The sequence below is a fragment of the Rattus norvegicus genome, chromosome 19, assembly GCF_036323735.1.
Source record: "Rattus norvegicus strain BN/NHsdMcwi chromosome 19, GRCr8, whole genome shotgun sequence".
In the NCBI taxonomy this organism is placed as follows: Eukaryota; Metazoa; Chordata; class Mammalia; order Rodentia; family Muridae; genus Rattus; species Rattus norvegicus.
The window spans coordinates 67,404,877-67,417,441 of NC_086037.1; the positions used below are offsets into that span (position 1 = coordinate 67,404,877).

The window sequence follows — 12,565 nt, forward strand, 5'->3', positions numbered from 1 at the left end:
GAAAACTGCTTTAGGAAGAAACTACAGCCCAGACTGGCAGGCAGCAGTGGCACACTTTATTCCTGTGGTCATCGGGTCCATCGACTGCACCTTCGTGGTACATCCACACCCACAATGGACCCTACCTGTGGGTTCCACAGCCCCTACCCTCACCAGGAGGCTTCTCAAAGAAACTGTGGCCTGAGTCTCAACAGAGGCACTGCTGTCTGAGCCCTCATCCTTCACGCTTAGAGGCCCTCGGGGGCATCTTCGGTGGGAGAGACGCCGACTCCTCTTCCCTAAGGTCGGCTAGCCAGCAGGAAGGTGAGGCACTTGAGAGGGGTCCCCGGCTGCCCAGACAGCTGCTCATCACAGGAGACACCCCTAGGTGTCATCAAGCAAGCCTTTGGACGTGGCCCATCAGCACAGGAGCTCCCGAGCTCCCGGGAGCAACCCCTTTCTCCAGATGCACATGGGAGAGATCAAAGGTCCCGCTGTGGCAGGCCATCCGGGCCTAGCAGATGATGGTGAGGGTCGTCTAGGACTTGAGGTCCTGGTCCCACCTGGGGGAGAAAAAAAAAATCAGTGTCCAGTCACGGGTTACAGCGGTAACCACTGCTGCAGAGACCTTACAGGCCGGAGATTCTAAAAGTAGGATTAGGTTGGGGCTGAGGTGTGTCCCTCCCTGGTAAGCCCACGCCAGCTTGTGTAAGCTGAACCACTTGGGCTGCCTGGTGCTCCTTCCTGACTGGGCTACATCCTGGGGGTCTTAGGGACCCCCATCACATGCCTGGTGTAGAGAGAGAGGACTCGGAGTGAGCCTCTTTGAGTAGGATCGGGAGACAGGGGGATGCTGGCCTGCTTGTGGTGGGGTACATCCTAAGCAGAGTCCTGGGGACCTCAACACCTACCTATGCTGGCAAGCGACGACTTTTCATCTCCTCTCGGTCCCGTGTACCCAACCCTCGCATCCCAGCACACCCCACTCTCCTCCTCTACGTTCGAGATGTCCCTAAGTGACCGCTGGGGGGTTGGGAGGGGAATGAGTAAACCAGACAGTGTCTGATGACTCGGACGACCAGCATGTGTGTGGCTACTTCTGTGCCATGGCTGATGTAGGGCGTCTGCCTCCTGCTTGAGACACAGTGGGGTGAGGGAGCCTGGGCACTCCAGCAGGTCAGGAGGTGCCTGCCGTGGGGACTGGCCTCACCTGAGTGGCAATGATGTACTGAACCCCACCAGGGCTGGGCTCCGTAGCCAGCGAAGTTTTCAGCTCATCGGAGAGAAGAACGGGTGCCACCTGCAGCCCCTTGAGAAACCTAGGCAATGATGGCAGAAGTGTGATCACGGTGTTCGGGGAGGGCCCAGAGGGTGAGGAGGGTGGGGTCTATTAGGAGGTTGGTTGGTTTGTTTGTGGACGATGAGAACACCATGAGTTTGAATTGCTGAGTGGCACGCGCACACACATTCAGACCGGTCCCAGAAGACAGACCCCTGCCAGGAAGAGACAAGAAACGACACGCACAGGCTCCGACTCGTTCAATATGGAAGAAATTGGGGCTCTGCTTAGATCCTACACTTCAAAGTGTCAGATATCGAACACCGCACATCAGAATGCGCCTTGTGCGTTTCCAGCCACTTCTGGGCTGGAGAGGTGGCTCAGCGACTGGGAACACTTGTTGCTCTTGCAGGGGACCCCGGTTAGGTTCCCAGCACCTGCGTGGCAACTCACAACCATGTTTGGCTCCAGTGCCGGTGGATCCGATGCCCTCTTCTGGCCTCTGAGGATACTGGATACACAGGGAGCACTGACATTCACGCAGGCAAACATCTTAGACACATTTATTTTTTTAAAGTCTTAAAATGTTTTAAATAAATAAAAAAGCTCAAGTCAGCTTTAGCTGAAGAAGGGCCCCTAGGCTTCCATAAATATTATTACTCTCCTTTAAAAAATGTTTTTTTTCCGGGTGGTGGTGACCCACACCTTTCATCCCAGTACTCAGGAGGCAGAGGCAGGTGAAGCTCTAAGTTTGGGGCCAGCCTGGTCTACAGAGCAAATTCCAGGACAGCCAGAGCTACACAGAGAAACTGTCTTGGAAAAAAAAAACAAAACCCGGTATGTGGGGGGGGCGACAGATGGATGGACGGACAGACAGACAGATGGGATGGGGGTTTGCGGAGGGGAAACCGGGAAGGGGGATAACATTTGAAATGTAAATAAATAAAATAACCAATAAAGAAATATCCCCCCCCTTGGGGGCTGGAGAGATGGCTCAGTGCACTAAGAGCACTGACTGCTCTTCCAGAGGTCCTGAGTTCAATTCCCAGCAACCACATGGTGGCTCATAACCATCTGTAATGGGATCCGATGCCCTCTTCTGGTGTGTCTGAAGACAGCAACAGTGTACTCATATATAATAAATAAATAAATCTTTAAAAAAAAAAAAGAAATATCCCCCATGTTTAGTGAAAGAAATCATTCTTTAAAGTTTAAAAAAAAGAAAAAAAGATAAAAATAATTTAAAAATTCAGATTGCCTTTTTGAGATAGCATCTCACACTGTAGTCCGGGCTGGCTGGGAATTGAGCTCCTGCACAGGTGAACGGGTGTGAGCCACCTCACCCTGCTGAAATGTCATTTCTTAGAGGGGGGGGATATGGTGTTTGTTCACACACCCCCACCGTGTGGCTATCGGGGGAGTTTCAATGCTGCCACGCGCCGTGGCTGTGTCCCCGGAGGATGATTCATGTGCCTAAGAGCTCCAGGCTTAGCGCCGTGACTACCGTTAGTTCCTAGAATGTTCTGTGTGTCTCAAGGCAGGAAGGAGGGGCGCACACTCACTTGTCTCCATTCGCAGCAGGGGGGAAGCTGTGCCTTACTGCCGCCACAAACTCGGCCACGGTGTCCTCCAGAGTGAAGATCACAGCATTGGGGCCCGCATCAAATGTGTACGCCACCTGGAACCAAAGCGCATCTCCGGCTGTCTGGTCAGCACCCTCGGCTCTGACCCTCTAACCCGCTGGGGAACCTAGGGCCTCCCAGAGCCATATTGGGCCCAGGCAGTCAAACCAAGGAGTGGTGTCAACCAAACACCCCGGTGTGAGTCACCTTTGCCTGGGGCTCAGCAACCAGGCTGAGAATTAGGCAAGACACAAAAACACAGAACAGGGGACTGGGGATTTAGCTCAGTGGTAGAGCGCTTGCCTAGGAAGCGCAAGGCCCTGGGTTCAGTCCCCAGCTCCGAAAAAAAAGAACCAAAAAAACCAAAAAAAAAAACAAAAAAAAACCAACACAGAACAGACCAGAACTGTGGGGTGGAGCTTGTCGGTGCCGTGTCAGCATGGTCTTGAGGCCCATCCTGGAGGCCACCCGCACCCTCCTCTGTCTGTGCTTGAGTACTACAGCCCCCATCCTTTGCCCTCGCTGGAGATGGCCACCCTTTGCCTGCACCCCCAACGCCCTGTCACCTTCGTCTGCCCATGGTGGGCGTTGAAGCGGTGGACTAGCTGGATGATGCGCCTGGAGGTGTCATTGAGGTAGGAGATGGGCGGGAAGGTGTCGAGGCAGGTGGCGTGAAACTGGTTGCTGTCCTTCATGGTCAGCTGGGCGAAGGCCTGGAAGTCCTGCTCTTGGATGCAACGGGTCATCTCCTTCATGCGCTCAGGCACAATGGACTCAGCCCGGAACTGCAAGGTGGGCGAGCGGCTGGGTGGGTGGGTGGGCATACTCTCTGCCAGCAGGTCTGGGCCCAGGACCTCCGGAGCCATCCACCCACGGGGGGGAGCCCGACCTTGGGTACTGCACTCCACTCTTCCCGCTGCAGACTCGCCTTGGGCGGGGCTCTGGTCTCTACCGTCCCCAGCAAGCCTACCTTGAGCAGGGTACTGGTCGCCACGCTGGTCTGCATGCCCACTGTGCTGCCCGTCGGCTTCTTCTCTGCACTCACCTGAATGGGAGGTAGCACTGGGTCCCCGGACACGAGGAACCCAGAGCCCCGGCCTATCACTTGGCCCTGTCCCCTGCCGTCCCACCCCTGAAGTCCTCAACAGGGAGGGGTGATGTGGGTAGGCGTCTGGACACATCATGGAAGCCGGCGCAGCCCTGCCGAGTGGGAACCACTCCTGACCTCGCCACCTACGGCCATCATAAGCCTTGGTCTGTTCTCTAGCCCCCCGCTGGCCTAGGGTCCTGGTGAAGTCTGCACGGCTACAGTCCTTCCATTTCTAGCCCCAGCCCTTGCTAAACAGCCATTCCCCCACCGACTGCGTGCCCATCTACTTACCACAAGGATAAGAACTCGGAGCTGGGGCCAGTGCCACTCTGGGGCTATCTGCCGGGCGATGCTGTCCTTCCCATCGGCCTGTTCCCCCATCTGCCACTCCACGAAGCCCCCGTAGAGGCTGCGGCATGCGCTGCCTGAGCCCCGCCGGGCCACTTCTGAGAGGTCTCCCTCAACCCCGTAGACCCGGGCCAAGGTATAGGCTGAGGGTACAGCAAAGGCACAGAGGCGGGGGAAGGGTTAATGTGCTGTACAGGCCAGCTCTGCTGGGAGCTCCCTCCCCCACTGTACGGGAAAGCAGATTCTGAGAAGGCAGAGCTGGGGCTCTGGTGTCTGGGCTGGCATCTCTGGGCTCCACCTCGCTTCACTGAGTATTGGGTTTGGAAATGCAGTCAGTCTTGTAAACCGCCTCGGGGCTTGGGGTGGGGAAGTTTCTTTGAGGAGCTGCACCCAAAGTGGAGCACTGAGGGAAGAGGAGGCACTGAGAAGGCCACCAGGTGAAAGCCTGAGACACGGGAAGGCAGTAGGGCGAGGCGTTGAGGGGAGCTTGCTGCTCAGTAGCATGGGGCCCTCTCTGAGCCCAGAGCTCTTGAGAAGGTGACTGACTCTGCCTTAGGGCTCACCTACACCTCCAGTTCAGGACAACACAGGAGCCAGCAGGACTGGGAAGTCACTGCCCCTGGAGCTAAGGGGTGAGGGCTAAGCTCGCCACTGTGGGCTACCGGGGCCAGGAATGGGATGCCACACAGTGGCCCAAGGCAAGAAAGCAGTGATGGGGGGCTGGAGAGATGGCTCAGTGGTTAAGAGCACTGCTCTTCCAGAGGTCCTGAGTTCAAATCCCAGCAACCACATGGTGGCTCACAATTATCTGCAATGAGATCCGATGCCTTCTCCTGGTGCCATGAAGACAGCTACAGTGTACTCACATACATAAAATAAATCAATTGGTAAATAATTCTTTAAAAAAAAAAAAGAAAGCAGTGATGATATTGGTGGAAGAGGAGAGTTCCTGACCATCGGTCAGACAGCTGGAAGGCAGCTATGCCTGAAGCTGGGCCAAGGCCTTGAAACTCTCTGGAAGAGCCAAGAAACATCCCCTGGCCCCCATGACTCAAGATATTTTCCCCCTTCAGGTGGCTTCTGTCACTTGTGTCACTTGGGAGCTGAAGGGCCCTCACACAAATGCCCAGTCTGGTGGTCAAGTGCATTCTGGGAAAGGCCAAACTCAGAGCCTGTAGTGGTGGGAGCCCTGGAGGCTGACAGGCCAGAGAACCTCCTACTACCACAGAGCAGAACTCAGGTCCCCCGGTGTCTATGGGCACCCACCTAGGCAGGCGTAGCCGGCTGCTGAGGAAGCCAGGCCTGCAGCGGTGGGGAAGTTGTTCACTGACGCCACGTGCACCTTATAGCCGAGGCTGAGGGGCAGGGCATCCCCGTCTCCCGTGCTCCTTCGCTTCCGAGCCAGGCGGCGAACTACAGGGCAGACAGCACAGTGAGTGACCTTGCTGGTTGGCAGACCCACTGAACCTACTCGTTTAACTGGGGCTGGGAGAGGGGAAAGAGGAGAGGCTGGGAGAGGGGAAAGAGGAGAGGCTGGGAGAGGGGAGAGGCTGGGAGAGGGGAGAGGCTGGGAGAGGGGAGAGGCTGGGAGAGGGGAGAGGCTGGGAGAGGGGAGAATATGGCTGAAATCTGTGACACAGTAACTCTCACACGGACTTCCTCCTAGGGTGCTCCAACCCCAGCCCTTCTCTGTCTGCTACCAGGGGCTTCCTGTGGGCACTCAGCACCCTGCAATCACCCCAACTCACTCTCTCTCAGGCAGGCCTGGAGCCGTGGCTGCCCCACGTCCTCCTCACGACCGTTCAGCCAGATGCGGTCCTCTGTGAAGTCCTTGCTAATGGCCGCAGTTGTGGTGGTTTTTAGCTGGGAAGAAAAACAGGGGTCAGTGCTTGAGGACGAATGCCCGCCAAGCATCCCTTTCTGCCAAGGAGATCTTTCCTACCTAGGGCCAGTGTGGCTGTCCCCACCTGGGCAGGGACAAGCATGTAGAAGGTCAGAAGGGCTACTGGGGTCACCCTGGCTAGGAAGCAGAGAAGTCGGCAAGCCCCTGGGGCTAGCTGCACTGGCCTGGCCTGCGCTACGTCGGGGTGTAAACCGTCTCACCCACAGCAGAACCACGGGCACCTGGTCCCTCTTGAGTAAAGGAATCAGCTGTAAAACCATCCCTGTGTCTGGAAGTGTGGGTTTTTGTGTGTGGATGAGGAGACAAGGGAAACGTGTGTTGGACAGTCAACAGGAATTAGGACACGGGACTGACTATGGTCCCATGGGAAGCCACCCCATTCCCACCACCAGAGCAGTCAATGCGGTGACAAGTTACCTGGTCCTGGTGCAGCGTGACGCTCAGGGAGGAGTTGATGGGCAGGATCAGCGCTTCATCCCGCTTTCCCCCTGAAACAACAACCGGGAACCAGTGAGTTCCTGGCATCCCATGGTACTCCCACAGTGCCCCCTCTCACTACACCACCTCAGGAAGACCTCCTAGATTGGCTCAGGTTCCCAGAGCACAGCGGAGGGGAAGGGGCAGCCCTCTTGTGCCTCACGCTTCCCCCATCTTTCTTTCATTGCCCAAATACAGCCGTGAGCATTTGCTAGGAACCACGGTGCCTATCTGGCTAGCGTTCTATTTCCTCCTCCACCTGCTGGTCCGCCCAGAAGAGCCCCGTTCCTGACCAGATTGCAGACAGTACCAGTCAGAACGGCCCTCTCTGCCCAGTACTCCGAGCCCCACGTGTGACACCAAACACAGCCAAATCTCCAGAAAGCCTGAGAAGACACCTGCCGACGTCCACGGCTCTGAGCTTGTATCACACTTCTGTTGGGCATCTGCGCATGCTTGGCTAATATGGAGGTGTGTGGCCGGGCGATAACAAGAGTAACACTGGGCAGGTGATTTCCCTTTGCCACCTACAGACATCTGCACGCAGGAAGCTCTCCTGGAATCACAGGGCTGCTCTGAGGAACACAGAGGGGATGCTCTATCCTCTAGAGCCAAAGCCCAGCTGTTCTACACAAGCCATAGGACTCTGGGCCCTCTGCTGCAGGCATGACTAGGGTGCATGACTTTAGGTACACTTATCTGGGTTTCTTCCTGCCCACCGGTCCCAGGTCAGCGACACTTGAATCAAGGGAACCCAGGCAGCTGGGTGAGGCAAACTTTTCGCCATAGGTTGTTTCAGCCCGGCTCTCATCCCAAGGTCCTGGTAGCCTGGGAGCTCTGGACTTCATCCACACAGCTGATGGATGTTTCTCCCAGCCTGGTCTGCAGTTTCCAGAGGAGGCCTGATGGCTCCTTCAGGAAACCTACAGAGCCCCCAGCAGGAACGGGTGTCCTGTAATGTGAGTGGACCCCCTCTATCTGCCATAAAAGAGGTGGTGCCCCTCCTCCGCCAGCTAAAGACTTTAATAGGACTTGAGTCTCAGACCGCAACAGAAAAACATTAGATCTCAGCCCAAATCATGCCACAGCAAAAGGAGGATCTCGCCCTGAGACAAAACCCAAAAGATACTAACACTGAGGTGTCAGTGATGCCACAACTGCTGGCAAAGGCTTCAAGGCAGCCACCATGAAAGTGCTCCAGGCAGCGACCAGAAGCAAAGAGGATGAAGTAAGAAATGGAAACCAGAGAGCCAAGAAAGCCAGGAACTGAAACAAAAGCTCAGGGGCAAATTTAAAACAGACAGATGCAGTGAAAACCCAGGCAGCTGAACCGTGACTGGTATCCAAATGTCAGTCAATCGCAAAACACCCCAGCACGACAACACGCAGAATAATGTCACAGCTTTGAAATGAATATTTGAGCCAAGCTTGGTGGCACACCCTTTAATCTCAGCACTTGGGAGGCAGAGGCAAGTGGATCTCTGTGAGTTCGAGGCCAGCCTGGTCTACAAAGTCAGTTCCAGGACAGCCAGGGCTACATAGAGAAACCCTGTCTCAAAAACCAGAAAAACAAAAACAAAACCAAAAAAAAACAAAAACAAAAACAAAAACAAACAAACAAACCAACAACAAAAAAAACCCCACAAAAAATACAAAAAAAAGAGAAAAAGCAAAGCAAAAACACTGTTCTTCAAAATTTTCATTCATGTACACAATGTATCTTAGTTATTTTCACACCCACCCACCCCCCATTTTCCCTCCAATTCCTCCCAAGGGCCCTGGTGTTTGTGTTTGGTTTGAGGCTCTGTGTTTTGGACCTAAGGGCTCTCACACATGCTAAGCACCCCGGACATCTTATCAACAGGAAAAGATATTTGATAAAAATAACAGCCATTCGTGGTTTGGGAAAGAATTACCCAAAGAGAAATGGAAATCAAGGGGGTTGGAGAGATGGCTCTGCGGTTAAGAGCACTGACTGCTCTTCCAGAGGTCCTGAGTTCAAATCCCAACAACCACATGGTGGCTCACACCCATCTGTAATGGGATCCAATACCCTCTTCTGGTGTGTCTGAAGACAGCGACAGCGTACTCACATACATGAAATAAATAAATCTTTAAAAAAATTTTTTTAAAAAAACATAAATCAAGATGGTCCCTGCAGCCCTGGTGGGATACAATCTGGGTACTGCCACCCCAGGGAACCCACAGATCCTAAACAGAATAAAGGACTGCACTTGTTCTCCCAGAGGTGCTCCAGGGCATTCTTTCTTGGAAGGACGAAAGTTCACCCTAAAACCTGCCCATATATGTGGGCAGCACCTTCCTGGTACCAGAGCTCCTGGGGTTGCCAAGCAACCATGGGCGGTGACATCTTGCTGTGTCCACCTGGATAATCTTCCGGAAAAGTGTGCGGACAGAAATGAGGCAAACTCAAGAATCTACAGGCGGTGTGAATCCACCCCCAAGACCAGTTCTAAATGACCACGGTGGAAGGAAGAGCAGGGAGGGGGGTGATGAGAAGCCCTGGTCCCTGGCGATACTTCCCCAGTTGACAGGTGTCACCAGGGAAGGAGGAAGAGCAAGAGGCTACTCCTCAGAACCGTGGGTGCAGCGGCCACTGTGTCAACAGGCAAAGCTTTGGAGTGACAATAGAGGCCAGGGGTACATATAGCATGTGAGGCTAAGGCTGGCCCACGGAGAGCCCCGCCTCTCCCAGCAGCGAAGAGCCTTAATTTCACCATCACAGACAAGTAGTGGTGTACCCCTCTCCAGAACAGATCCCAACCAATCTAGCAGCGATAACCCTGTCTCCAGCCCAGCGCTCCATTGATCCTTGCACTAGGTAACGCCCCCTTCATCCTTGAGCTATTTTCCCAGCCTTCTCCAGCCCAGCTACTCCAGATTCGGACATGGACCTTTCGCTCTAGCCCTAGGACCCTGAATCCCATCAGCAGTGACCCTCACCTCCAGCCCTGTGCCCATCGATCACGGCAGCTGTGGCCCCGGTCTCCAGCTCCCAGGACCCCCGATCCTGGTTGCAATAACCCCCGTTTCCAGCACTGTACCCATAGATTCCGACGGTGGTGATCTTCCCCCATCCCAGCCTGGAGGATCCCCTTCCCCAGCCCAGCTACTCTGGAACCCGACCCTCCAGCCCAGGGATCCCCCGATTCCAGTCCCGGTGACTACGGCCTCCAGCTCTACGCCCCGATCCCGGTCGAGGTGACCCCTGTCTCCAGCACTCACAGTATTTGATAACCGCGATGTTGACCGGCGCGGTGCAGGTGACCATTAGGTCCTGAGGCTTTTCCGAGGCCATGACGAGAGGCTGGAGTACCGAGCTACAGAGCCCAGCACCGGTTCCCCCGGTGTCTACAGTCTCACGCGCTGCCGTACGATTGGCCCGCCGACCGGGCTTCTCCCGTGCCGTCCAATAGGCGACGGGCCGAGCCCATGATCCACTTTTCAGCCTATGGACAGAATCGAATGATGTGCGGCTGACGCTGAGCCCGCCCCCGGAGCCTCTAAGCTCGTGGCTGCAGGCGAGGGGCGGGGTCTGCTCAGGGAGTGAATCTACGCATGCGCCTTATGTACAGTTGGCATCTGCGCAGGCGTGGGAGGCCGCCTCGCACAGGCGCCTCCTTCTCGCACTAGCCTCGCAGACTAGGCTGTGTGACCTTCGGGACTGCGGGGCCATCTGCTGCTGAAACAGCGGAGCTGAAGAAGGATGCGCTTTCAGCTTCTCGGCTACACGCAAAGATCACTAGACCGTGAATCCGGAGGGATCCTCGAATCCGCAGCCCAAGGTCGTGCCCGAGCCCCACATCCTGGAGTCTCTTACATTCACATTCTGACTTCTCTTGTGACAGTCTCGAGACTCCTGCTCCCTCAGTCTGGGGTCTTACAGCCTGTCTGAGCCATCCAGCTTGCCTGAGGTGTCCAGCCGCCAGCGGAAGTGCTGCATCCGAGATGAGCATTTTTAAATGCCGTCCTCTCTCCCAAGCTCCACACAAGCAAGGATTTTGTCATTTTTTTTTCATAGCTGAAATGGATTCGGCACATTTTTCTGAGTCATCTTTACGTTACAGTTTAGTGACATTTAGTTTATTTACTTGGTACAGCCATCACCTCTGTTTCCAGAACTAACCACTCAGCGACAGAAACAGATATAACTTCCTAATTCCTCCATCTCCTCTGAAATTTCGTGGCTTTTGAATGGCTTAGAGTTCCGAAGATGTGAAGTATCCGATACCCAGGCCACCAGTTCTGTTCCTAGGAATGCGAATGGTACCAATTCTTTAACAGTCTTCTGGCTGGCATTTTACACACAATGAATGGGAGTTGCTTTTTCTTCCACGCTGCAAGTTTTCTACTGAATGTCTTGAACAATTTCCAGCACCACACCAAAACGACTTCCTTGTTTGTCTAGACCGTCGGTAATTTATTCAAGCCGTCTCCCTTTGAAGCCATGCACTTTCCTTGCATTTTGTATAAGAATGCTTCCGTAGACAGATTCCTAGAAGTGGAAGAACCAGCCAAGCAGCTATGTGCCTGGGGCGACGGTGATAGCTGTTGGCTGACTGCCATCTTGGAAGCTGGATCGATTGCTCAGCAATCTCCGCTAGGGCGCCAGTGTGTGAATAGGCCTTCTGCGCTACAGGAGACAGCCTGTCAGCCTGGCTGACGGCTGACCAATAGAATCTCACTGCTGTTTCCTTGTGGCTTGTTAGGCGGTTATTTTCCATTTCTCTTGCAATAACTTTTCTGCATCACACACACACACACACACACCCCAACAGGAAGGTGGTAGTGCACACCTTTAATCCCAACACCCAGGCAGCAGAGGTCAGGTGGATTTCTGTAAATTACAGATCAGCCTGATCTACAGAGTAAGTTCCAGGGCTACACAGAGGGAAAAAAAAAAAAAAAAACCTAAATAAATAAACCCAAAGAAGAAGAAAGGAATGGTGTGTGTGTGTGGGGGGTGTCTCTCTGTGTGTTCAAGGCCAGCCAGAAGTACACAGTGAGATCCTGTCTCTAAAAAATAAAACCGGGGCTGGGGATTTAGCTCAGTGGTAGAGCGCTTACCTAGGAAGCGCAAGGCCCTGGGTTCGGTCCCCAGCTCCGAAAAAAAAAGAACCAAAATAAATAAATAAATAAATAAATAAAACCACTAAGTTAAAGAGAACGATTCAGTCCAGAAGGAATGGTTTCACTCATGGGAGTCCTCCTACATTGTTATCAGGTACAGAAGCCAAGGTCACTTCAAGGGCTGAAGGACACCAGTGCCTGGAACCCTGTGTCCCTTGAAGCTAAGAGTCAGTGGTAGGTCATCTCTCTTTCATCAAACGTTATAAATGTCTGTCCCTGATGTGAGGTTCATTGTTAGGTCACGGGTACACATGTATGAGACACAGGAAGGGAGGAGAGTGTACCAGGGCCCAGCATCATCTGCTTGTACCTCAGGGTTCGGCCTGAAGAGGCCAGCAGAGGGGACCAAAGTGTAGCTGTGATTCCCAGACACTGGGGACAGAAAACCTCGGCAAGCAACCTAGGAAGGGAAGATACTGTTTGTGGACTTCTGTACCCCATCCCTTGTCCCTTTGAAGTCAGTTCCCTGGGGAAGTTCTCAGAGGTCAGAGCTGTTCCAGAGCGCCTGGGGCCTGGACAACCAGAGAGACTGGAAGAGGTGGATTTCATCCAGGGGTTCTGGTTCCCTGTGAAAAACAGCCCAGTGCATGGCTAGCAGGGGCAGCCAATCAAGTAGGTGGCTGTAGGCTGTCAGCTGTGTTTAGGAGGGGCTAAAGTAGGAAAGGACCAAGAAAGAGGAGGTATGGAGCCTGAGCAGAACTAGGGGAGGAAGAAAA

At 54.1% G+C, this 12,565-nt stretch overlaps 1 protein-coding gene across 1 annotated transcript; it reads right to left on the minus strand.

The window, feature by feature from the left end:
* Positions 1 to 34: 34 nt before the first annotated feature.
* Positions 35 to 10,098, minus strand: Mvd (mevalonate diphosphate decarboxylase). The gene is made up of 10 exons (NM_031062.3): positions 9,945 to 10,098; positions 6,639 to 6,709; positions 6,067 to 6,181; positions 5,585 to 5,731; positions 4,262 to 4,461; positions 3,851 to 3,925; positions 3,447 to 3,665; positions 2,821 to 2,936; positions 1,190 to 1,298; positions 35 to 542 (listed from the first exon to the last, which is right to left on the minus strand). Exons 1-10 carry the CDS (start codon positions 10,015 to 10,017, stop codon positions 462 to 464), a joined length of 1,206 nt encoding a protein of 401 aa, NP_112324.2. The 5' UTR covers positions 10,018 to 10,098; the 3' UTR covers positions 35 to 461.
* Positions 10,099 to 12,565: the final 2,467 nt, after the last annotated feature.

Excerpts from the sequence above, each read along its gene's own strand:
- Mvd (NM_031062.3), bottom strand. The coding sequence starts at position 10,017 with ATGGCCTCGGAAAAGCCTCAGGACCTAATGGTCACCTGCACCGCGCCG. Across the intron at positions 3,666-3,850 it reads CGACCAGTACCCTGCTCAAG|TTCCGGGCTGAGTCCATTGT; the intron begins GTAGGCTTGCTG and ends CCCACCTTGCAG. Across the intron at positions 2,937-3,446 it reads CCCACCATGGGCAGACGAAG|GTGGCGTACACATTTGATGC; the intron begins GTGACAGGGCGT and ends CTTTGGTTCCAG.